The sequence below is a fragment of the Humulus lupulus genome, chromosome 9 (assembly GCF_963169125.1).
Source record: "Humulus lupulus chromosome 9, drHumLupu1.1, whole genome shotgun sequence".
Taxonomy (NCBI): Eukaryota; Viridiplantae; Streptophyta; class Magnoliopsida; order Rosales; family Cannabaceae; genus Humulus; species Humulus lupulus.
The window spans coordinates 1731828-1756961 of NC_084801.1; the positions used below are offsets into that span (position 1 = coordinate 1731828).

At 32.8% G+C, this 25134-nt stretch overlaps 5 protein-coding genes across 5 annotated transcripts; 3 read left to right on the forward strand and 2 right to left on the reverse strand.

Annotated features, from left to right (window-relative positions):
• Positions 1–447: 447 nt before the first annotated feature.
• Positions 448–4353, reverse strand: LOC133802546 (protein FAR1-RELATED SEQUENCE 7-like). The gene is made up of 2 exons (XM_062240883.1): positions 3769–4353; positions 448–2818 (listed from the first exon to the last, which is right to left on the reverse strand). The coding sequence occupies exons 1-2, from the start codon at positions 4189–4191 to the stop codon at positions 695–697; spliced, it is 2547 nt and encodes an 848-aa protein (XP_062096867.1). The 5' UTR covers positions 4192–4353; the 3' UTR covers positions 448–694.
• A 1719-nt stretch (positions 4354–6072) lies between these two features.
• LOC133802072 (DEAD-box ATP-dependent RNA helicase 47, mitochondrial) lies at positions 6073–8663 on the forward strand. The gene is made up of 2 exons (XM_062240308.1): positions 6073–6293; positions 6670–8663. The coding sequence occupies exon 2, from the start codon at positions 6758–6760 to the stop codon at positions 8393–8395; it is 1638 nt and encodes a 545-aa protein (XP_062096292.1). The 5' UTR covers positions 6073–6293; positions 6670–6757; the 3' UTR covers positions 8396–8663.
• Positions 8664–8998: 335 nt separating this feature from the next.
• Positions 8999–11075, forward strand: LOC133802071 (pentatricopeptide repeat-containing protein At1g31920). Its single transcript, XM_062240307.1, has one exon. The coding sequence runs from the start codon at positions 9225–9227 to the stop codon at positions 11043–11045; it is 1821 nt and encodes a 606-aa protein (XP_062096291.1). The 5' UTR covers positions 8999–9224; the 3' UTR covers positions 11046–11075.
• Positions 11076–18740: 7665 nt separating this feature from the next.
• LOC133800695 (uncharacterized) lies at positions 18741–21068 on the forward strand. The gene is made up of 5 exons (XM_062238722.1): positions 18741–19323; positions 19419–19476; positions 19592–19675; positions 19783–19918; positions 20027–21068. Exons 1-5 carry the CDS (start codon positions 18804–18806, stop codon positions 20315–20317), a joined length of 1089 nt encoding a protein of 362 aa, XP_062094706.1. The 5' UTR covers positions 18741–18803; the 3' UTR covers positions 20318–21068.
• Positions 21069–21939: 871 nt separating this feature from the next.
• On the reverse strand, positions 21940–24451 carry LOC133802248 (ATP synthase subunit d, mitochondrial-like). Its single transcript, XM_062240518.1, has 5 exons — positions 24204–24451; positions 23818–23899; positions 22819–22883; positions 22609–22695; positions 21940–22342 (listed from the first exon to the last, which is right to left on the reverse strand). The coding sequence occupies exons 1-5, from the start codon at positions 24372–24374 to the stop codon at positions 22241–22243; spliced, it is 507 nt and encodes a 168-aa protein (XP_062096502.1). The 5' UTR covers positions 24375–24451; the 3' UTR covers positions 21940–22240.
• Between the last annotated feature and the right edge of the window lie 683 nt (positions 24452–25134).

A 25134-nucleotide genomic window follows, 5' to 3' on the forward strand; every position in this document is an offset into this window, starting at 1 on the left:
TATTAAATATATAATATAACTTACTGTGAATTAGCAACAAATTACTTTTTTAAAAAAACTAGCAAGAAACTTAAATTTAAGTTCCACACATAATATTTAATATTACATTAAACATATAATATATGATCTCTTGTTGTCCCTCCCAAATTCAAAAACTACAACAAACATAAACTTAAACAAAAATAAATAAATTATTTAATTAAAATATGATATTTATTTGAAATTTATATAACATTAATATAAATTGGGTTTATACTTTTTTTGGACCTGTGTTTTTTCCCATTACCTGTTTGGACCCTGTGTTTTGACAAATTACTTTTTGGACCCTATGTTTTATAAAATTGTTAAAATAGAACCCTAAAACCGATTTTGGTCAATGTTTTCTCAACTAAAATCGCAAATAATTTACCAAACTAACAATTCAGAACAAAAATAAAATAATTCTGCTTAAAAACTGTAGTGTTATATTCAATTTTTTAGGGTTCTGTTTTAATCATTTTACAAAGCATAGGGTCCAAAAAATAATTTGTCAAAACACAGAATCTAAACAGGTAATGGGACAAAACATAGAGTCCAAAAAAGTATAAACACATATAAATTTAATAAAAATAATTAATAAATTCTATAAATAAAACTAAGCAAACGTGTACGTTGCTTTGCTTGTATCTAGTATATATATATATATATCTGGTTGTTAGGAAGGGTGATTACCATGAGACTGGCTCTCATTCTCTCTTGCATTAGTCTTCCAAGTCCTCTGCTTATTCATACTTTTCTTCAGTCTATACTTTGATCCTTGTCGATCTTGATTGATGCATGAGGAATTAGATGCAATGTTCTGGCTTCTTACATAGTTAACTTCATCAAGATTTGACATTGAATTGATCTGCTCTATTGAACCTTGTTCTTTCAAAATATCGTCAGCCTCTCTGGAAGCTAAATCAAGATGAGTTTCAACTACTTTTCTACTATCTTCAGATGCCAAACTCTTTGATATGACATTTAAAGCTTTGTGCATTAGGTTTCTTGAAACTATACTCAGTTTCCCTTGGCTGTTCCCGGTCAAAGGATCTTCAGAATCATCTCCTTCCTTTGCAGATTTTGTCCACCTCTTCATTATGTACTGAGATGGTATTTGGAAGATGTTTTTTGCATTGAGAACTTTTATAGAATGACTGCATAAAATTCCAGCAGACTCGAATTTTCCACAGCTACATGTGACTGAGGAGCTTGAGCAATCAAATGTGACAATGTCTTCTTTCTTGTGGCCTTCTTCTGTCAATTTGAAGGTCGAAATGTTTGCAGAACTCGTAACTTCTTCGATCGCCAGTGACAAGCTATCAAGCAGTTCCTCTTGAAATTTTCCAAACATTGTGCAAGTGTACAAGTCCTCTGCATGTTTCTCCATCCCTTTTCTTGATCTGAGATTGACTGTTTTCTTGCAGCGCAGATCTTCGTGCTGTTCTTCTGAACGCCTTCGCTTTGACTCGTTAACATACTGCAGAACAAAATCAGGCAGTGTAAGGATCTCACTTGAAGAGTTCAAGAGGATGAAATCCATGTTACTAACACTGCTATCGAGCATCAATTCAATCCCAGCTGAAAAGGTCTTTTTACAGAACAAGTGAGACCATCTTTTCCACAGTTTGTCCAAACCAGCAAGCCATGGATTTTCGCGAAGATTGTATTGTTCAAGCAAGGAGTTCCAATGCATCTCGAATTCTTTCCTTGTTCGACAATCAGAAATGCATTTGTTGAAAAGTACCTCAAAACCAGGTTGTTCAAAGTATGTTGGGAGTTGCTTTTTAGCATTTTTTCTGATAGAGTTCACACTCATACGATGTTCTGCTTTTGTAAACACCTTGTCTATTGCAGCAGATATTTCTTCAGACTCTTCAGTGCTGTAAAGTGTTCTTGGTTGACACATATCCATAGACACCATGAAACTCTCCAACAACCAAACAAACGAGTCCAAAGTCTCTTCGAGCAAGAGTGCACAGCCAAATAAGACACAGTGTTGATGATGATTAAGTCCCCAGAAAAGAGCATAAACCATATTGTCAACTCTACATGTGGTGTCCAAAACAAGAACATCTCCAAAATAACTGTAGTCCATCCTTGACCTACAATCCCTCCAAAAGAAATTCTTCGAGCGAATCTGACTGTCAACTTTTATTGCGTAGAAAAACGATGGATCGTTCGCCTGCAAGTATGAGAACAAGTTCATCAAATTTTGAACATCATTGGATGTTCTATCAAGCTTGACATACTGGACAGTTCCATCTTCTTGCCTCACTCTGCCATAACCATCATCAAGAGCGGTTTTCGCACTCCAAGATGGAGCCTCAGTGTCATGGCTCGGCCTTGGCCTGTCAAGTTCATGATTGTGCTCAAGAACAACATTTGAGATAACCCATTTGCCATCTTGGACAGTCAGTTGGATGCTTGCTTCGCAGCCTGTTCTTGTTTCTTTTCTTTCATACTTAGTTGTCTTATCAGAAGACATCTTCCTTGACTTGAAACCTTCTCTTGAACACAAAAAATTTCGTTTTCGAATGGCTCGATTAGTGAGTCTGACCACCTTTCCTTTCCTGACAGCGAAACCAATCTCTCCAGCATACTTCTTGTAGAAGTTGTAAGCCTCTTCCTCGGAAAAGAACTCCATTCCTACTTCTGGGAGCTTCATCTTCTCATTTTCAGGCAGGTCAGACTGTATTTCATCTTCACTGCCACTCTCGTTTGATGAGATCTCGTGTCTGTCATTTTCTGATGCCAATGACTGAATCAGTGAAGGGTTTCCGTTTGAATTATCCCACCCCTAGCTAGTTGGTAAGACAAAGCATTAAAGAGAGGCCAAAAAAAATAAATGATGTGACATCAAAGTAACTAAAATTTACATGAATTATATAATGGGACGCTACTATTTCTGTTTTCGGTACTCAAATTTTTTTATACGGCGGTGTACATTGTAGTTATAGCAAGCATCTCATTAGTATTCTAAAAATACATGCAGAAAATAGGTTTCAAAGAGTCAATTATAGTTGTGCCTGACTTTTGTGCCTTATTTCTGTGCAACTCCCTATTTTGAATTATATTTTCAGCACAATAAATTATTTGAAATTTTTGAAAATTAGAATGCTTGTTATAAACACAATGTACATTGTCAATTGATTTATAAATTTTTTAAATGCCAAAAACCGAGACACCCATCCCCTACCACAAGGGATACTATATAATTGCATATATATAGAGTAATTAGGGGCATCACTTTTGCTCCTATAGTAGGGTTTTTTTATATTTTTTGGTACTTAAAGAAATTATAATCTATTTTTCTTTTTATGATAGTGTACATCATAGTTTATGATTGACTAATTTTCAAGAAATTTTGAATAATTTATAATATCAAAGTCAGAGTTCAAACAATTAAGTACACGCATGCCTAATCCTTTTTACTCCCGTGGAAAAAAAAAAACTATTTCAACACCCATTTTAAAAATTAGTTAAATGACTACTATAATTATCGTCTACTTATTGATATAAGAAAAATTAGATTATAATTTTCTTTTGAAATGTAATACCCTTACCTAGTAAGCTAACAATTAATAAGCCTAACATTTTATTCTCCTAATGAATCGGATAGAGCAACTTGGTAATTATGAACTCTTTAAAATATGAGACCAAAAAGAAAACTAATCAACCAGAGCCAGCCAGAGATATACAAAAATTGAGCATATACATAAATATATATATATATTAGTGAAGGGTTACCAGTAATCGAGGTGGAGAAGCAGGAATAGGACTACTATATGTATATGCCATGGCCAGGTGGTCCCTTCGGTCCATGCCAATTAAATTCTGTTTGCGCTTGGCTCTGTCGGAGGACGGAATAGGGGGCCGACGAGTGGCGGCGTTGTTGTGAAAAAGTGGCTCCGAGGCAGTAGGGCGGCCATTGGTGAATGTCTGGTGGTGGGAGTCGTGCATAGTATTATTATTGTCGGAGAAGAAGCACCAGCCGTCATCGGCAAGGTGTTTCCACAACAAGTCATCGTGGTGATCAGAACCTGGCTTCGGATCAATCGGATCGTCAGTCACTGGATAATCGGCGAAGAAGTTAGTCGGCGAGAAGTGATCGAAGCTCGCCGGAGGAGGAGGAGTGCTGCCTGCCGATGATGAATCGCCGATTTCCCTCATCACTCTAAAACTGAGCTGGGATCGATTCGAGAGAGAGAGGAAGACAAGTCTGCACAAGTCAAAGTCAACGTCGACATAAATTCATGATAAGAATTTTGAGTTCTGAGCTTTGATTTCGGTATTCATATAAATTATCTCTATTTGTACTAATTAATCTATCGTTAATAGACTAGTGGTGTTAAGACCAACCTAAACTAAACATGTGTTTTGGAAATTATTATTTAATTTTTTTTTTGTTTATATAACTTTTTTAAAAGAATATAAAAACTATAAATAAATAAAAAGTACAAACAAAGGGGCCGTTCGGTAACTATTAAAGAAATAGTTTTTAGTTTTTAATTAAAAATCTGAAAATGGTGTTGTGTTGGTAAAATTTGTGTTTTTTAATTTTTTAAACACAAAAATAAAAATATTTTTTTTGTTTTGTTATTTGATTTTAAAAAAAATTAAAATGTGTTTGGTAATTTTTTTTTTTTTGAAAACAAAAAATGCATTTGGAAACTTTTATTTTTGTTCAAAAAAAATAAAAGAGACATCATGGGAGAGAGAGGAAGAAGAGAAAGAGAGCCATAGATGTGAAGAGTAATGTGGAGAAAAAATTCTGGTTAATTTTTTTTTTTGAGAAATCTGTTTTAAAAATTTTTAGAAGTAAGAAATTTCTGTTTTCAAATTTTAATACATTTTAATTAAAGTTTTAAAAAATAAAAAGTAAAAATCGGTTACCGAACACAATTTTTTATTTTATTTTCAAAATTTTTATTAAATAAATAAAAAATTGATTTTTTAATAGTTACCGAAGAGGGTCAAATCTTTTGCAATGCTTATTTTTTTTATTTTCGTGTAAATTACAAGAAATTGAATGCTTCAATATTTTACTAGTTGAGATTAGGGGTGAACATTTGATCCGAAAAATCCGTAAAACCCACCTAACTCACAATTCGAAAACCTATTATTTGGGAAAACCTGTCGAATTCGGGTTAAATCTGACCCGAACCCGACAAGAGTCGAGTCGGGTTCGAGTTTGAAATTTGTTGAACTCAGGTTTGGGTTTAGACCCGAAGCCCAAAAGTGATGGTATTTTTGAAAAAATGTGTAAAAAAAATAGTATTTTTGCAAAATTGCACTTTTCAGCCCAAAACCCAATAGGCCCTCAACCCAAAATTCAACCCGAACAAACCCGAAACTCGAAACCTCACAAAAACCTGAATTTTTCGGATCGGTTTTGGTACCATTTTTCTCCATCCGAAACCCGCAAAACCCGAACCCAATGCACGTGAAACCCGAAAATTCGACCCGTGTGCATCCCTAGCTGAGATGCAAAGACTTATATTCCAAATCTCCATGCATCTTAATTTAATTCTCATATGAGGCATAATAAACATTAAGAATTTCATTAATTTTTATGGGGAATATATCATTTTAACCCCCTAAGTTTATACAAAATACAAAATATGCCTCCTAGTTTTATAAATACCAAATAATACCCTTTGTTTTATTGTTCATACCAAAATGGTACCTAAATTTTTTTTTTTAAAAGACCTATATATTTTGTCTATTTTCATTCTTTTAATAAATTAATAATAAGACTTAAGCTTTGTTTTTAAACAAAAACAACTTTAAATTTATTAAAATATATATATATATATATATGTTTCACTATTATTATAAATAATTCATAAATATAGTATATTTATTACAATATCTAAACACTAGTTGAACTTTATTTTTTAAAACTGAAAAAAATAAGTTGTTATTATAATTTATGATGATGTAAGTATTATATTATAAATTATTTAGAAAGATTAAATAAATTTTTTTATAAAAAAAAAGTGCAGGTGGGGTCCCCATTTTGTATCGTTCTTCTTCATATCATAGTTGAGAATTGAGATGAGACCTAAAGAAAAGACTAACCCAAACCTCTCAGCCTCTCACTCGCTCAGTCCTTCAGCCACGCACGGCGCAGCCCCTTCGCTCACGGTCAGCCACGCACGGCCCAGCCTTTCTCTCTCTCTCTGTCGTTCGCGCTCGTCTTCTCCACTCCTGACTCGCGGTGCGGTGGTTCTCTTCTCTGTTCAGCTCAGTCACGGCCACTATCTCCCAAGGTGCTCAATCTTGTATACTTTATATATAGTTTTATTTACTCATTGATTTCGGTTTATAACTTTATGTAATCTGTTCAATACTCACAAAATTAAGCTCTTATATATTGTTATAATGCCATTTATTTATATAATAATGTATGTGTTAAAATAAATTGAGCATTATAATATATATATATATATATATCATATGTATGTGCACTTATTGGTTTGGATGCATTAAGAAGTAATTTAACTTCTATTGGTTCAGTTTTAAAGTAGTTATGGTTGAGATATTATTGTTCAGTGATCATGCTCTGCTGGTGTTTGACAAAATGCCTCATACGATGAGGAATATGGTTTTGTTTTGTGCTTAGTTTTTGCCACGTTCACTTTGCAGCTTCAACCCTTCTCAAGCTACGGATGATGTTACCGGATTAAAAAACTGAGATTTTGTTGCATGAATTACTAGCTAGAACTGAAAAAATATGCCTGCATTAATCTCGCCACGCTTTTTCCTTTTTGGAGGGTCGCTTCGCTTCCAAAAGTTTACCCATGTTTCTAGGACGACTTGGTTCCACAGCAGTGTAGCGGTTCAGCATCAGGTTGATCGTGCCAATGGACCTCTCACTGTTGAAAGCCTTGGTATTAAGAGTAAGATTGAAACCACAGAACCAAGGGAAGCAAGTAAAATGAAAAGGTTGAATACTCGTAATGAAGTCCCCAAAGCTAAGAAGGCCATAAGAAGCAATGTGATTAAGCCAACTGGGATGCCAAAGAAGCTTGAAATTGAGGCAGCACCATTTGCAGCCAAGTCATTTTCCGAGCTTGGCCTGCCTTCCACTTTGATTGAGAGGTTAGAGAGTGAGGGCTTCACAACTCCTACCGATGTTCAGTCTTCGGCTATTCCTGTGATTCTCAATGGTCAAGATGTTGTTATTCAGTCTTACACGGGTTCAGGGAAGACTCTTGCTTATTTGCTTCCAATTCTCACTAATGTAGGTCCACTAAAGGAGGACCGCCCTTCTGATGGATATAGAGAATCTGGGAAGAAAACGGACATAGAAGCTGTCATAGTGGCTCCTTCTAGGGAGCTGGGTATGCAAATTGTTAGGGAGGTTGAGAAACTATTAGGTCCAACAGACAAAAGAGCGGTTCAGCAGCTGGTGGGGGGTGCAAATCGTTCTAGGCAGGAAGAAGCTCTTAAGAAAAACAAACCTGTCATTGTTGTTGGGACGCCTGGCCGGATTGCTGAGATCAGTGCTGCTGGGAAGCTTCACACTCATGACTGTCGTTACTTGGTATTAGACGAAGTTGATGAACTCCTTTCTTTTAACTTCCGCGAGGACATGCATAGGATATTAGAACATGTTGGTCGAAAACCAAGTGCAGACCCCAAAAACTCGGCTGCCAAGAGAATCGAGCGGCAAACCATTTTGGTTTCAGCAACAGTTCCATTTGCAGTCACAAGAGCAGCCAGGAGTTGGGGGAATGATCCACTTCTTGTCCAAGCCAAAAAAGTCGTACCACTTGAATCCATCCCACAATCTGGGCCTGTCCTGTCGAAGTCCTCGGCCAATTCAACCTCGAATCCTCAGACACAGCCAACAGTGGAGCTACCTCCCTCATTGAAACACTTCCATTGCGTCACAAGAGTACAGCACAAGGTTGACACATTGAGGAGATGCGTTCACGCACTTGATGCCAAGTCTGTTATAGCCTTCATGAACCACACAAGGCAGCTAAAAGATGCAGTCTTCAAGCTCGAGGCTCGTGGAATGATAGCAGCAGAGCTACACGGCGATCTAGGCAAGCTTGCTCGATCAACCACTTTGAAAAAATTCAAGAAAGGAGAGATCAGAATTCTTGTAACGAACGAACTCTCGGCTAGAGGTTTGGATGTGGCAGAATGTGATCTTGTGGTCAATCTAGACTTGCCCACAGACACAATTCACTACGCTCACCGAGCTGGTCGCACCGGACGATTAGGTAGGCCAGGCACAGTTGTATCACTGTGTGAAGAACGAGAAGTTTTTGTTGTGAAGAAGATGCAAAAGCAGCTAGGGGTGCCTATTCCTGCTTGTGAGTTTGTAGAAAGCAAGCTTATTGTGACCGAAGATGAGTAGAAGATTACTTCAAAGAGTCAACAAAGTATTTTTTTTTTAAATTTATTTTTTTGTTATTTTTACTTTGTGCAACCATAAGAATCTATATAAATATTATTGACTTGGGAAGAGATGATCATACATATGAAGTTGGTAATAATAGTAAGTAAAGAAAGTGGAGTAATCTAATTGTAATTTTTATAGTGGAAAACTAGTTGTAATAAAAAATTACATAATCAACTCCTATAAATTATTGGTAAAATCTGAATAAATCTTTTTTTTATTTTAATTTATGTAATAGTTAAATAAAAATAAAATCAATTGTATGGTCAAATTTATAATTAAAACAAACTTAGGTAAAATTGAAATTATTTTATCATGTATGTGATATTTAAAGATGGACAAAAAAATTATGGGGTAAATTCACATTAAGAGAAGTTGTTAGGGGTAAAAAAATACTAATTTTGTTAATTAGGGGTATTTAAAGACAATATCAAAAATAAAGGGCAAATGTATAATTCTAACAAAAGTGAAAATGGTTATTTAATGTGTGCATATGAATTATTTCATGTGACCCCACCTTAATGTTTTGCATGAGACATTATCCTATCCACAGAATCTGCTTGTCCCATAATCTCTTCCAAACTCAGACTCAGATGATGATGAGGATGAGATTCCAATAACCATTTTCACTCTTCTACTCAACATCTCCACTTACTAACTCACTCACTCACTCACTTTGCTACTCCACACAAGATGTTTCATTGGAAAATGATAATGGAAGCTTAGCAACAATGGTGTGGATAACATCATCATCATCATCATCATCATCATCATCACCACCAGCAGGATGACTTGTGGGACATCAGTCCTGAACCAAACCCATCTTTTATTTCCCACCAAAGAAACCCCAGAATTCAATTTCAGTTCCAAGGTCCAAGAATGCATCTCCTTGCTCAAAACATGCAGAACCATCAAAGAAATCAACCAAATTCATGCCCGAATTCTGAAGTTTGGACTTTTCTGTGACCCCTTTTGTGCAGGAAACCTTGTGGCCACTGCTGCTCTTTCTGACTGGGGAAGCATGGACTATGCCTGCAAGATTTTCCGGCGTATTGATGAACCAGAAGCTTTCTTGTTCAACACCATGATCAGAGGACACGTCAAGGATATGAACTGGGGTCAAGCCTTGATACTCTACTGTGAAATGTTGGAGAGTGGAGTTGAGCCTGATAATTTCACTTACCCACCTCTGCTCAAGGCCTGTGCTAGGTTATCTGCACTTGAGGAAGGAGTACTGATTCATGGGCATACCTTTAAGCTTGGGTTTCAAGGTGATTTATTTGTGCAAAATAGTTTAATCAACATGTATGGAAAAAGTGGGAGAATTGAACTTAGCTGTGACGTGTTTGATCAAATGCTTGAAAGGAGTGTTGCTTCGTGGAGTGCTATTATTTCTGTTCATGCTAGTTTAGGCAAGTGGTGGGAGTGTCTCATGCTTTTTGGGGATATGATGGGTGAGGAGGGAAGGTTGAGGGCTGAGGAGAGTGTATTAGTTAGTGTGCTTTCTGCTTGCACCCATCTGGGTGCTCTTGATTTGGGAAGGTGCACACATGGGTACTTGTTGAGGAACATTAGTGGACACAATGTGATAGTAGAGACTTCCTTAATAGATATGTATGTGAAATGTGGGTGTCTGGAGAAAGCGTTGTGTTTGTTCAACCAGATGGCCAAGAAGAAGAAGAACCAGCTGTCCTACTCAGTGATGATCTCAGGGCTGGCTATGCATGGACATGGTAGGAAGGCTCTGGAGGTCTTCTCTGAAATGCTTGAAGAAGGATTGACACCGGACGAGATTGTGTATATGAGTGTTCTGAGTGCTTGTAGTGATGCTGGCATGGTTGATGAGGGTCTGCAATGGTTTAAGAGGATGAAATCCGAGCATGGAGTTGAACCAACAGTTGAACATTATGGCTGTATTGTAGATCTTTTTGGAAGAGCAGGGATGTTGAATGAAGCATTCGAGTTCATTAAGAGCATGCCCATCAAGCCGAATGACATTATATGGAGGAGCCTTCTTAGTGCTTGTAGAGTTCATGGTAACTTGGAAATAGGAGAGACTGCAGCAGAAAATTTAGTCAAGATGAATTCTCAGAACCCTGGTGACTATGTGGTGCTTTCAAACATGTATGCAAAATCTCAGAAGTGGGACAATGTTGCTAGGATTCGAACCGAAATGGCTTCAAAGGGATTGATGCCAAATCTTGGGTTCAGCATGGTTGAGGTGAAGAGAAAGGTTTTCAAGTTTGTCTCACAGGACATGTCATACCCCCAGTGTGAAGGTGTACATGAGATGATACACCAAATGGAATGGCAACTCAGATTTGAAGAGTATGCTCCAGACACTTCACTTGTTTTGCTTGATGTAGATGAAGAAGAGAAGATAGAGAGACTAAAGTATCACAGTCAGAAGTTAGCTATAGCTTTTTCTCTTATACATACTTCTCAAGGATCTCCTATAAGAATAGTTAGAAATCTCAGAATGTGCAGTGACTGTCACACTTACACTAAACTCATTTCAGTGATCTATGAACGAGAGATTACTGTTAGAGATCGAAATCAGTTCCACCATTTCAAAAATGGAATGTGCTCTTGTAGAGATTACTGGTAAATCAAAGATTTTTCTTTCCTCTTTCTTTTCCATCTCTATATTCTGTTCATTCTTTTTCTGATATGAACTCAATAAATGATGGCTGCAAATGAAGATTTTAGTTAAGTCTGCAACTACTTGGGCTATACAGTCCTATGCTTGGTTATAAGAAAACAATTACTAACTGTTGCAGCAATATGGCTCCAAAAGACATTTTACCAGTAACATGGTATAAAGCAATCTCTGCCTGAAAATAGTGTATCATGTCCACCCCACATGAGCTTTTAGTCTCATTTTACTCCAGTGAGGGTGACCAGTAATACAAGTATGTAAATTCTTAACCAAGTAAAATGCTTTTTAACAAACTATAGAAGCTTTAAAAGCATTGCTGACCCTTCTAACTGTTGTGTTGTGTTTTTCCTTTTCTTCTTCCTTCTGAACAGAGACTAATTCCACTTTTCAGCTAGTACTCTGTTAAAGTAGCATAACTTCCTATTCATATAAATATATGTATATATATTAAGGTCCAAAGTCCAAGGCTTTTTTAGCCCATCATATCTATAAAATTTCATACATAGAATGAAAATTTTATAGATATCGGAAAAAATTTGTATATAAACTGAAATTTATAATAACATTAATGTTTTGTGTTTTAATTTTATGTTTCGGAACTGACTTTGGAATTGGATTATAGGGTCTCCCTGTATATCATTATTATATATATATATATATATACGAGGCACTTTTAATAGTTATTAGTTACTACCTATGGATGGTGACCTAATATTATCATTGGATTAAGATCAATTATTTATATTTATAATTGTTAATTAATATTTCTAAAAATAAATTTTGACTTTTTTAAATTTTTGGAAAAACTACTTGATGAAGTGACGGTTACATATTTATTAAATAAAAAATAAAAAATATTTATTTAATATTCGTTATTCATTCATTCTTCATTCTTGAATCGTTCTTTTTATCAATTCCATGAGAATTTTTTTTTTAGAATTAATGTGATCATTATCATTCTAACTAATGTTTATTGCCTAATTAATCTAAAAAAAATTGAAATTATTGATTTTATATTTTTTATTTATTTATTTTCACCATCATTATAATCACTCCACATAAAAATCTTGTTTAATGATTTATGGTAATCATCCATGCATAGGTAATAAATATTGAGAAGTCTTCCATATATATATATATATATCTTCTATATAATAAGTGTGCAGATAACGTAAATTCATTTTATTTTTTTAATATTAGTTTTAACAAAATATTCTTATATTTAACAGAATATTCTTATATTTAACAGTAATTTGTAAACATCACTTATACTTAAATAAAATAAAATAAATAATTAAAAAAATTAAAATATGATATTTTTGAGATATTTTACCATTATAATTATTTATAATAATAAATAATTAAACAAACTAAAATATGATATTTTTTAGATAGTTTACAATGATAATTATTTAAAAATAAGAAATAATTAACAAATTAAAATAGGATATTTTTTTAATGATAGTTATTTAAAAATAATAAAATCATTTTATAACTTAAATAAAATTTAATTAAACTTAAACTCACTTTTTAGAATAATATCATATTAAATCTATAATATAATCTATTGTCAATTAGCAACAAATTATTTAAAAAAAAAAAACTAGCAAGAAACTTAAATTTAAAATCTACGTATAATATTTAATATTACATTAAACATATAATATATAATCTCTTGTTGTCACTCTCAAATTCAAAAACTATAACAAACATAAACTTAAAAAAAATTATTTAATTAAAACAGGATATTTATTTAAAATTTACATGAAATTAATATAAATTTAATAAAAATAATTAATAAATTTTATAAATAAAACTATAGAAACGTGCATTCCACGTTACTAACATTGGAAACATATTGTTTGCTTCATCCATGTTATGATGTTCTTGGTCTGTAAATATAGATTATATGGATGCATTCATATTTGTATTATACATTCTTATATTTTGTATTGGAAAGCTAATATTATATTATCAAATTGTTATTTCATCTATTTGACAAAAAAATGTGACAAGGGAAAAAGAGACTTTCTTATTTTCCAATAATGATTTTCCTGTTATTCTCCATGTTACTTATAACATATATAACAATACGAGTAATGATAGGTTCACTCAAAATATATATCCAAATATTATTTACTGTGACATTGCTTTTTGAAATAATGAATCTCAGTTTTGATAAATATAATTGGTCAAACTAAACTGTTATGTCACTGTGTGTAATATTTAGGTGCATTCATATCATTTCTCAATATTGCCCGTTGAAATAACATGCAACTAACTCCAATTTTGTACAAAATCCTCACAATGTTTTAGAAAAGAGATACCTATTCCTATATATGTACATATATGTATAGTTAGTTAATGCTTTGGATGTGAGTAGCTAGGTGGGAACCATATTCACACAATTTCATTTAATTTGGAATTTAATAGGTTTTAAATATGATCAAATTAATCAACTACAAACTGTATAACTAAAGCCATCTATTTTTCAATCAATTGGGCCAAATCCTCATACTACACATATTATTCTATTTTTTTATATAATTACTGCCCCTTGATATTTGTTGCTTCATGATCACCACTACTTATGGTTTACATTATTTAAATACTCATTTTAAAAACAATGATAATAATAATAATAATAATAATAATAATAATAATAATAATAATAATAATAATAATATTAAAGTGTGTTATTTGTTGTCTCTCAACACTTGAGATGTAAATTACAACAATGATTTAATAATACTTTAATAATTTAATGAAATCTACCTTTTGATGTTACTTGTAATGAGACCCACTATAACTCTCTTTTATGATTAAATTAAAGGCCATGTATTATACTATTCAATTAAAAATTCTAGAAAGGAAAAGAAGTGTGATATTATACTAGAAAAATCTATATAAAACAAAATAAAATCCTCAAGAGCTTTGTTTGTAAGATTGCTTTGCTTAATTAGCCAAAGTAAATTGCTTGTTTTTTAATCAAACCTATCATTATCATAAAGCAAAAAATGAAAAGTACATACATGTGATGATCTATATTACAAATTTGAATGATATAGAGATGAAGCAAGTGTATGCATAAGACAAGCTCAGCAATTGATTATATTGCATGTGACAAGGGTCTAAACAGCTCCTCCTCAATTCTCTCTATTTTTTGTATTTATCCATATTTATATATTTGAATTGTAAAAGTCTAATATATAAGATTCTATCACCCATACAATGAATCTCTAAATTAATTGAAGGATTTATACAGTTTTGGATCATGTGTTTTGTCTCATTATCTGTTTGGACCTTGAATTTTTACAAATTATTTTTTGGATCCTATATTTTGTATTTATCAATATCTATATAGTCTAATGTCTATCATCCATACAATGGACCTCTAAATTAATTGAATTATGTATATACCTATCTAGAAAAGGAGTAATCTAATCTAGAACACACAACATGTGATGCTTATACCAACTTTGAGCTGAGTCATGATCACCACCTAAATAATTGACTATTAACTACTCATTCTCAATAGTTACTTTATAATCATTTATGGGCAAGAATTGACATATGGTTCAATAACAATATGAAAACTTAACTAACTTGATGGTTTAAAATAAGAATACAACCATGAATGGTAGATGATTAATGTTTATAATAATAATGATAGTAATGATACGTGCACCCAAAATACACCTAAACATTACACATAGTAATATGACAGTTTAGTCTAGTCAATCACATTTATTAAAACTGAGACCCACTGTTTTAAAAAGCAGTGATACATCACTGTGTGTAATGTTTGTGTACATATTTTGGGTGCACATATCATTACTCTAATAATAATTATAATAATTAGGCTTTGTCATACCAATAAGACAAGGTGGAAGTTCCAATAGCAAATGCCATAAATGTTTTCATTTGTCCTTCTAATGCCTCTATTCTTATAAATGAAACCTCACTTTCCCACCACATGGCTTGTTATTCTTTTATTTTATAATAATTAATGAAACTCTCTTAATAATCATATTGTGAATATTGGATCAAATTTGGTACCAAGTTTATTGTGAATAATATAATAATGTGTGGATTTCTCAACTCATAAGAACATAAAAGTGCATATTATATATCAATGTTTGTGGATTTCAAAGAGATAATTGACCTTTGATAGGAAAGTTTGTTTGGGGCTTATCCTACAACTTCAACTGTAGATGACATACACACACACACAATGTTTTTTAGAATAAGAACAAAACCCACTTATCTAATTCAATCAAGCTTTGTTTTTTGGCCATATAATAATAACCTAAGCTAACCTAAGCTAACCATACTATTAAAAGAGTCATGTGCTTTTCTTTTATGATTAGTGGCCTTGTATTTTCAACATGTAAGTTGGACACAGCTGATGTTATAACAGTGATTGGTGGTCACCATATTGTTCATTGCTAGCTAATAAAACAGCTCAAAATAAGTAGGACCTCATCTCATACATTCATACATTGATGCATGATTATTAAGTTTTTCTCTTAATTACTACCCTATACCACATAATAGTACTTGTCTTTCTCTGCCGGTTGTTGCAGCCATCTCTCTGCTATAACATGTCACTTTCTATGTTTTGAAATATGATAACACTTTGCATTATTATTATTATTACTACTACTCACTTAACTCTTTTTTTTTACCTTCAATATTTACCAAGACAAGTGCCATGTAACACTTTCTTGAAGAGATGTGTAGTTCTCCATTAATCAATGTTTAAAAGGGCGGTTTTGAGGTGGAAAAATAACGCACCAAGGCGTGCGTCTTGTTTAGTAGAAGTAACATGCCCAAAATGCCCTAAAATGCCCTCAAGGGTGTATTTTCGTAATGGGTTTTTTTATGCCCTAAAATGCCCAAAATCAAATTAAAACACAACTGATCTAAATAGGCCCAAAAAACTGATCAAAGTTTGTTCTGGGATAGTAGAATCTAGGATTCTAGTTCTAGAAACAAAAGTTACCTTTATTTTAGAAATTTAAATAAATTATGAGATATTTATATTTGAGTTTTATGATACATTTTATGGTATGTTTGAATTTTATGACATTTCTTATTCTATGCTTGAGTTATATAAGACACATTCATCTTACTTTATATCATTAGGTGTTCTAAAAATATTTTTTTAATTAAATATTTAAGGCTTACACCTCGCCTCGCCTCACAAAAACAAAACGTCTTGAGGCATAAAAGCGGTATTTTAAACATTGCCATTAATCATAAGTTTCGTGAATGAAAATATACAATAGCTATAATTACTAACACTTTTGTTGATTTTAATCCATCGCCTCCTAAATTTTGATATTTGGGTTGTTACCACCATTTTCCTCCGCCACCTCCGCCATAAGTGAGAGCTTTAATTAATTTGAGACCAAGATGTCATGTCACTCATGGACATTAGACAGGTGACCTTAGTCTCTTCCAAAAAATATGTCACATATCATATGAATGAATGTGATATTCCCATTTAATGGTAACATATGGGGATTAATAAGATAAGTTTTTTATTGAGTTTCCAAGGGCCATTTGACAATTGGAGCATAAATGGTGAACTGATCAGCAAACACAATGGTCCACTGATAAAGACTTGGAAAATTACAAGTCATGGGAACTTTGGATTAAGTATTATTTTTTTAGTTCAATGTCTACTCTGAAATGAGAGAATAGAATAATAAATCACTTTGTGTTTGATTAGGAATCAAAGATGAGCAAAGAGTTTTTGGCCAGCTCATAAGAGAATCATTGATTGTTCACTTTCCTTGACCCTACTCCAGCTTGGGAAATATGACATATGAATTCATTGAGCAGTAAAAGCACAAACTATAGGGAAGTAGAGGTCCCTATGAAAGGGCTGGCAGTTGGCACCACTGCCCTTTAACCCTTCTTTCTTGGGGTTCACATTCACAACTTCACAAGAGAGCTTTCTTGTTTTATCTTATTATACTAGGTAGAACCAACGTGCAATATACGTTTTCTTAGTTTAAAGTTGTAAACATTGTCTATAATTTTAATAAAAATTAGTTCACAGTTTTTTTAAAGAAAATATATATATATATAATAGAATTAATTATAGTTCTATAGTATATATAAATATGGGTTTATACATTTTTAAACCCTGTGTTTTGTCTCATTACCTGTTTGGACTCTAGATTTTGACAAATTACTTTTTGGACCCTGTGTTTTCTAAAATAGTTCAAATAGACCCCTAAACTCGATTTTGATCAAAGTTTTTTGAACTAAAATCACAAATAATTCATCAAATTAACAACTCAGAACAAAAATACAGTCATTCTGCCTAAGAACTGTGTTGTTATACTCAATTTTTTGTTCATTAAAATCAGGTTTAGGGACCTATTTGAACCATTTTACAAAACACAGGGTCCAAAAAATAAGTTGTCAAAACACAGGGTCCAAACAGGTGATAAGGCAAAACACAGGGTCTAAAAATGTATAAACTCTATAAATATTTATATCAATAATCTCTACATATATGACATCTAAAGACAACGCTGACATAAATATATATTTACATAGATGCATGACATATATATAAAATACATATATAAAAAGAAATTAATAATATAAATAAAATAAGAATAGAAAAAGTCAGTGTAGATAGTAGTATACATGCATCAATTATTTTTAGTTTCTAATATATCTTACAATGTCCTTTGATGAAGAAAAAGAGCTCCAATCACTTAATAAAAAAATAAACTATCACACAAATTTATAAGATAAAAAAATAATATGTATGTCTTTATTATTTTTAAATAAATATGATTTAATTATTTAAATTATCATAAAATATCTTAAAAATATCATATTTTAATTAATTTTTTTGTTTAAGTTTATGTTTGTTTTAGTTTTTTAATTTGGCAGTGACAACAAAAGATTATATATTATATGTTTAATATAATATTAAGTTTAATTAAATTTTATTTAAGTTATAAAATATATGGTTTTATTATTTTAAAATAATTATTATTGTAAAATCTCTCAAAAATATCATATTTTAATTTGTTTAACTATTCATTTATTTAAGTTGAAGTCATATTTACAATCTACTGTTAAATACAAGAATATTCGGTTAAATATAAAAATATTCCGTTAAAGTTAACGGAAAAAAAAAACTGTTAAAACTAAGAATTTCCGTTATCTACTAGAAGATATATCTATTGTTAGGAGTACTATTTGGCAAAAGAAAATTACTCACTTTGCACAATAGTATTTTTTTGATAATTTTTTTGCAAAATAACCTCCCGATTTACTTGACACTCTGTCTAACAAAATCGGTACCAAGAATGAAGGTCATTTTGCAAAGTGACGTTTTGATGGTCAATTTTTACCAATTACTCTTTATTACTTTATATTATTATTATTATGAGTGATTAGATTTGGATGGGGTTTAAAACTAGAATTGAAGAGAATTAGTTAAGCATTTAGGAGGGTGTCACTGTCACTATATAGCCAAAAAGTAATACCCTTCACTAGAGGATTATTATGTGTATGGCTGCATACCCCCAACACCCCCATGTTCCAACTTCTCAAACTTGTCTCTCATGTCCCCACTCTTCTACTTTCTATAAATACCCTTTTCTCCTTAACTTCTCAACTACTCATCCCTCCTCCTCATCTCATCAATACTCTTCTCCAACACTCTCAAAAATGTGTTCAGCTAAGCCAAAATCTCAGCAGCTCACTATGCCTAAGATCAATGGCCGCCCTGTTCTTCAGCCAACATGTAACCGAGTTTCGAGCTTGGAGAGGCGAAATTCGCTTAAAAAGAGTTCAACAAAATCTCCTGCTAATTCACCTCCTGTCTCTCCCAAGTTGCCATCTCCAAGGCCACCAGCTATCAAGAGAGGAAAAGATGTTAATGACACTGAGAAGGCTCTTAATACTATTACACCACTTTTCATGACCAAAGCTATCAATGAAGTGAAGAAGTCAAAGAAGTCTAGTGCTGTTGTTCCTGTTGAGACTTCTTTGTTAGTTGAGACTCCAGGAAGCATAGCAGCTGCTAGGAGGGAACAAGTTGCCACTATGCAAGAACAAAGAAAGATGAAAATTGCCCATTATGGAAGAACAAAGTCTGCTAAGTTTGATTCTCCTTTGGATGCTGCTGGTGTTGTTGTTGGTAGTACTAGAGAACAAAAGAGATGCAGTTATATAACACCAAACTCAGGTATATATTCCACCTCAAACATAATTGATAACATCTTCTTATGATGAGTTCTAGTTGATATGATTAAACAAAATCGTCTGTATTGTCTTTTGCAGATCCTATTTATGTTGCTTACCATGATGAAGAATGGGGTGTCCCTGTCCATGATGACAAGTAAATAAGCTTTTTCTTTTCTCTCTATAAACAGAACATGTCACGCTCCCAACTTTTTGTTTTTTTTTCTTCTTCTCATTATGCTGTGTATTTATATATGTTTGTGTATATGCAGGCTTTTATTTGAGTTGCTATTACTGACTGGAGCTCAAGTTGGATCAGACTGGACTTCAGTCTTGAAGAAAAGGCAAACATTCAGGTAAGTTTCATTTAATTCCATTTGATCACATAAGTAATCTGTTTGTTTGGCTCTAGTAATGAGAGTACTCATGTTATGTCTCTTGTTCTTGGATTATGTTTGTGCAGGGAAGCATTTTCAGGGTTTGATGCAGAAGTAGTTGCTAAATACAGTGAAAAGAAAATCAAATCAATCAACACAGAATACAACATTGAGCTGAGCCTCATTAGAGGAGTTGTTGATAATGCTGGCAGAATTCTAGAGGTACACCCTTTAGAAAACACTATGTACAATAATAGTACACTTACTAAAATTGAATTGATACATGAGTAGTCATACAAAATTTGCTAAGTGTTTTGAGTGATTTTGCAGATTAAGAAGGAAATGGGGTCTTTGGAGAAGTACTTATGGGGATTTGTGAATCACAAACCAATCTCCACCCAATACAAACTGTGCCAGAAGATACCAGTGAAGACCTCAAAATCAGAGAGCATAAGCAAGGACATGGTGAGAAGGGGTTTTAGGTTTGTGGGGCCAACAGTGATCCACTCACTCATGGAAGCAGCTGGCCTCACAAATAACCACTTAGTCACTTGCCCAAGGCACCTTCAATGCATTGCCTTGGCCTCCAAGACTCCATCACTAGCCCCCACTGCTCAATGAGTTTCCCAAAACACATTATTGAAACCAATTTCCCATAACAATCATAAAAAAAAAAAAAAAAGGGCTCCAACTTAACAAACCAATATATATATATATTAAAGAAAGTATATTTGACATGTACCCAAAAGTAGTATAATATAATATAGCATGGTGAGCTTGTTTGTCTAACTAGAAAAGAAAAAAAAGGTTGGTTGATTGCCAATTTGGGTTAGTGTAACAGAAGAGAGAGTGTCAGAGTAGTTTAGGACAAATTATGGGCAATGTATGTGAAGATGGAAAGAGAAGAATTTGGGGACAGACAGCATGTGAAGATGGCAGGCAATGGCTCTATCATGACATGTGGTGGTCACCACTCACCACTCACCACACACCACACACCACACCAAAGGAAAAAAAAAAAAAAACTCCATTATTTGGTTCACACAGATTGTGAAAGAAAAATAGTCAGTAAAGAATCAAAACAGTGTTGACAGTGGATAAGAGTGGTCAATTCTCAGCTTCAGAGTCACCAAAGTTGTGTGCTTTTCTGATTTTCAGGCCAAGTCACAAAATCATCAATCAATGTTACTAGTTTATGTTTAAACCAAGTTTGTCATTGTTGCTAATCTTCAACATGTTGGCTTTAATTTGTGGTATTGTTGTATAAAATTAGCTTGGTATAAGTTTGAGCTCTTGTAGTAAAAATTACAAAATTGAAAGTTTGTTTGAATATATATTATGAATGATGTGACGTTCTTGTTCATTGATTTTACTTACGACATGTCGTTTAGTTTTTCTTGGTGGTGGAGCATCTTTACTTTAGGCATGTGCAGCAGGTCTCAGGGTTTTACTTTTTGTTTCTTTATAAAGTTTAAAACTTTGGTGATTTACTGAAACTTTCTTTTGTGAAACTTTATTTATGAATGAGCTTATATATTTTTAGACCATGTGTTTTGCCTCATTACCTGTTAGGACCCTGTGTTTTAATAAATTAATTTTTGAATCCTGTGTTTTGTAAAATTGTTCAAATAAGCCCCTAAACCTGATTTTGATGAACAAAAAATTGAATATAGCAACACAGTTTTTAGGCAGAATGACTATATTTTTTTTTTTCTGAATTATTAGTTTGAGAAATTATTTGTGATTTTAGTTCAAAAAATTTTAATCAAAATCGAGTTTAGTGGTCTATTTGAACTTTTTAGAAAATACAGGGTCCAAAAAGTAATTTATCAAACCACAAGGTCCAAACAGGTAATGAGCCAAAACACAGAGTTTAAAAAGACATAAACCCTTTATTTATTTATGGGCATAGCAAAGAAGAATATAATGAATGGATGATGAAATGACAGTTAATACAAGATTGGGTGTAAAGTGGGTTATGGAATATCTTAGCATTTTTTGAGACTCATCATATATGGTCTAATTTCAAACCATACTACTAGAAAGTAACCTTTTAATATTTTATTTTTATTTATTTTTTCAATTCCTCTGACAAAGGAAAAGGAAAAGAAAAAGAGTAAAGTTGCAGCCTCACTTTGAATTTGAAAGAAATTTCATGCAAGTCCAAAAAGCTTCACAATACAATATCATACTAAAATATACTTGTAAAGAAATTGGAGATGGAGAGATCTTGTTGATCACACTCATTAAATATAACAAAAGAATATATAGATAGAACTGTAATACTTATTGATGATCCTTTGTTGCAAGGGTCTTATACAAAATATCTAATCCATATGAGTTTAAACAAGTTAGGATGATCAAACTCATTTCAATAAATGGAAAATAAACTTTTGTTGGAGGTGCAGATGAACTCAATCTTCCAACTGATGAATATGGTCACCAAATTACAAAGAAAACAATTTGGTTTTAAAGGTTGAGACAGAAAAGGAGACCAAATTATAGTTGAAATATGATCGAGATCGAGAAAATGTATGTTCCTCCTTAGTAACCCCAATAGTCATTCCGGATTTCATCATCGAATTTCTTCTTCAGCTCGGGATGCTTCTCAAAGTATTCGTTTGCAGTCATGGTGCTTATCTTTTTCTGTCAAGAAAATGACAAGAAAATCTGTTGTTAGAGCTTAAATGATCACAATAAGAAAAGATAAGAGTGGTTTTATGAATTCTTTTTCTTTTTCTGATATTAGGCTCTCTTCCTAACCCTATAATATTTGGAGACAAGAATATTATGGCAAACTATGTAGGTAACCATGAGGAGCTCAAACTTCAGACATTGCGGAGTAAGCCACCACATGTCTGACCATTTGAGCTAACTCCTCTCGGGTTATAAATTCTTTTTATTTTCCTTACCTTCAACTCTTGAACTTCAGCAATCTCCTTCTCTAAACGCTCTGATTCCTTAAAAGACTTCTCCTCTGCTTCCTTCAATTCCACCAACTGTAGTAGTGTAATAGTCCATAGCAATATATTACAGGATAATTGTTAGGAAAAGGAGATGCCAAGCAAGAAAAAAATATCAAAGTAAAAAAAAAGGGTAAATAGTGCTGCTCAAATTCTCACCAATGAGTCAAATTTGGGCTTGTATTGAGGAGTGACTGTATCTACATATTTTGGGATTTCGATGCCTGCAGATGAAAATCATTGAAGAAAACATGAAAAGGAGACTAACAATAAGACAGTTAAAGAAAAACAGCTTAGTTTGTTGAATGGTCAATTACTAAAATAACAAATTATAAAGCAAAATCTACTCTGATCATTAATGCAACTACATTCTCAATACATAATTTTTTTGTGGGGATTTTAGCAGCCTAATCTGGTATTTTATTGGGGAGAAAAGAATAAACAACTAACCAACCAAATAAATCCATGAACAAGCTACAGGGTTTGGAGAGGGGTTAAAAATCGGTTAGCGCAGTGAAACAAAAAGTAACTTGGTAGAATTACAGATCCAACAATCAAATATATGTTAATAACTAATAATGCGTGTACTAATTTATAGCATGGGTGACACTATACATAACTTAAGAACTTCACTGAATACAGCCAGAAACAATAAGAGATCAAACATATCTTATTGCTACCTCTGCACAATACGAAATAAAAATGCAGGAATGCCATGGAGAACGAGTTGACACGTTCTTACTCAACACAACAAACAATAAGTTCTTGTTCTGAAGCTGAGTCCTGACGTTCTCTTAAAATGTTAAACTAAAACACTACAAACTACTCATATCCACCAATAATTACAGTCCAAAGACAAAGGAAGCATAAATGATGCTATGACATGATCATGATGGTGCCATATAGTCATAAAAATAAATAAATAACAATCCCATCAAAATGCCCCCTTCCAAGAAAAGCTTCAATCTCATTTCAAATGTAATTGTAAAGAGCAGAATATGCAAACCTCAATGTATTGGAAAACAGCCACCTCGTTATAATTAGACTATCAATGCAGAATGCAACCAAATGAAATAATGAAACTACATACATAGTCATGCACGGACTACTGAGAAGATTTAGGATGAAGATAATAGAGTTATGAGTATGGTTACATACTGTCATAAGCCTCCTTATACATATCCACCAGGCGAGATCCGATCCCTTTCCTATAATATTCCCAGTCAATAGGTTCGGGCTCCTGAAAAACAATGTCCAAAAATGACAACAAAAGACCAAAACTTTCAACATTGATAAACCCAAAAACAATGCCACAAAACGCATTACATAGAAACATTGTATTGTCTTGTACAGTACATTTGATCATCACTCGTATCAAATTCAACCAATGTTTTCTATTACATTTTATCCACACACACAAAAATGAAGAAATTATTATCTTTTCATGCCCAAAAATGAATTTTGAAGATTAAAGGCACTAAATTTCAGCATCAATATATGACCTAACTAACTCTCCGGAGAAGGGTAGAATTAAGTTTAAGAACCTGGCTGAACTTGGTTTGAAGAGTTGTGTTGACCTCGTTGAAGGCACGGCGGAGGGTGGAGAACTCTTTGCGAGCCTCTTCGGTGACGAGAAGCTTGGCCATGGCGTCCCAGTCAATGTTCCTGGAAGCCTTGAAGGCAACATCAACCACCTTCTTCGTTGGTCCACTCATTTTCTCGCAACTTTTCTCACTGATTTCCTCACTTTCTCAGTTACCAAATCCCCCACTGGAATCTCAAATGAGATTTTCCTCCAAATTCATTTATTTATTTATTTTTAATATTTTGTTAATAAAACTGATATCAAATAATATTATCAAAATTGTAAAACTATTAGTTACAAGATAATTACCATAATTTTTAGAAAATTTAGGATAATTTAAGTTGTTAAAATGAGAATTTAAAGTAAAAACACATCTACGCAGTTTTTAAATATTATTTTTAACACTTAAAATGTAATACAATGTACATTGTTACTCAAACATTATACGCACTGATGTGACAGTTTAACCTAACCAATTACATTTATTAAAACAGAAATTCCTATTTTAAAAAGCAGTGAACACGTTACTATATGTAATATATAAACTATATTTTGGTAATTAAATAATAAAAGTTCTATATTATTTAATTTTTCTATTCATATCTAGTTTACTACTTAGAAGGCCTAATATAAAATATATATAGGAAGCTTCTTACGTAGGCGCATTACTTTTGTCCCTACTGAAGAGGCATTTTCTATTTTCTTTATTTCGAAAAATTATAACTCAATTTATTTTATTTAATAGCGCATATGATAGTTATGGTAAGCTTCCCGCCAATTTTCAAGAAATTCTTAATAATATATTATGCCAAAAACTCGTATAAAAAAAAATTAGATACTCGTGCATCTAATGGTATAAACTCAGATTTCAGTACCGTAAATTATTTAGA

Excerpts from the sequence above, each read along its gene's own strand:
- LOC133802546 (XM_062240883.1), bottom strand. The coding sequence starts at position 4,191 with ATGAGGGAAATCGGCGATTCATCATCGGCAGGCAGCACTCCTCCTCCT. Across the intron at positions 2,819-3,768 it reads CTTCTCCACCTCGATTACTG|GGGTGGGATAATTCAAACGG; the intron begins GTAACCCTTCAC and ends CCAACTAGCTAG.
- LOC133802072 (XM_062240308.1), top strand. The coding sequence starts at position 6,758 with ATGCCTGCATTAATCTCGCCACGCTTTTTCCTTTTTGGAGGGTCGCTT.
- LOC133802071 (XM_062240307.1), top strand. The coding sequence starts at position 9,225 with ATGACTTGTGGGACATCAGTCCTGAACCAAACCCATCTTTTATTTCCC.
- LOC133800695 (XM_062238722.1), top strand. The coding sequence starts at position 18,804 with ATGTGTTCAGCTAAGCCAAAATCTCAGCAGCTCACTATGCCTAAGATC. Across the intron at positions 19,324-19,418 it reads TTATATAACACCAAACTCAG|ATCCTATTTATGTTGCTTAC; the intron begins GTATATATTCCA and ends TGTCTTTTGCAG. Across the intron at positions 19,919-20,026 it reads ATGCTGGCAGAATTCTAGAG|ATTAAGAAGGAAATGGGGTC; the intron begins GTACACCCTTTA and ends GTGATTTTGCAG.
- LOC133802248 (XM_062240518.1), bottom strand. The coding sequence starts at position 24,374 with ATGAGTGGACCAACGAAGAAGGTGGTTGATGTTGCCTTCAAGGCTTCC. Across the intron at positions 22,884-23,817 it reads GTATAAGGAGGCTTATGACA|GCATCGAAATCCCAAAATAT; the intron begins GTATGTAACCAT and ends TTTCATCTGCAG. Across the intron at positions 22,343-22,608 it reads CTGAAGTTCAAGAGTTGAAG|AAAAAGATAAGCACCATGAC; the intron begins GTAAGGAAAATA and ends TTTTCTTGACAG.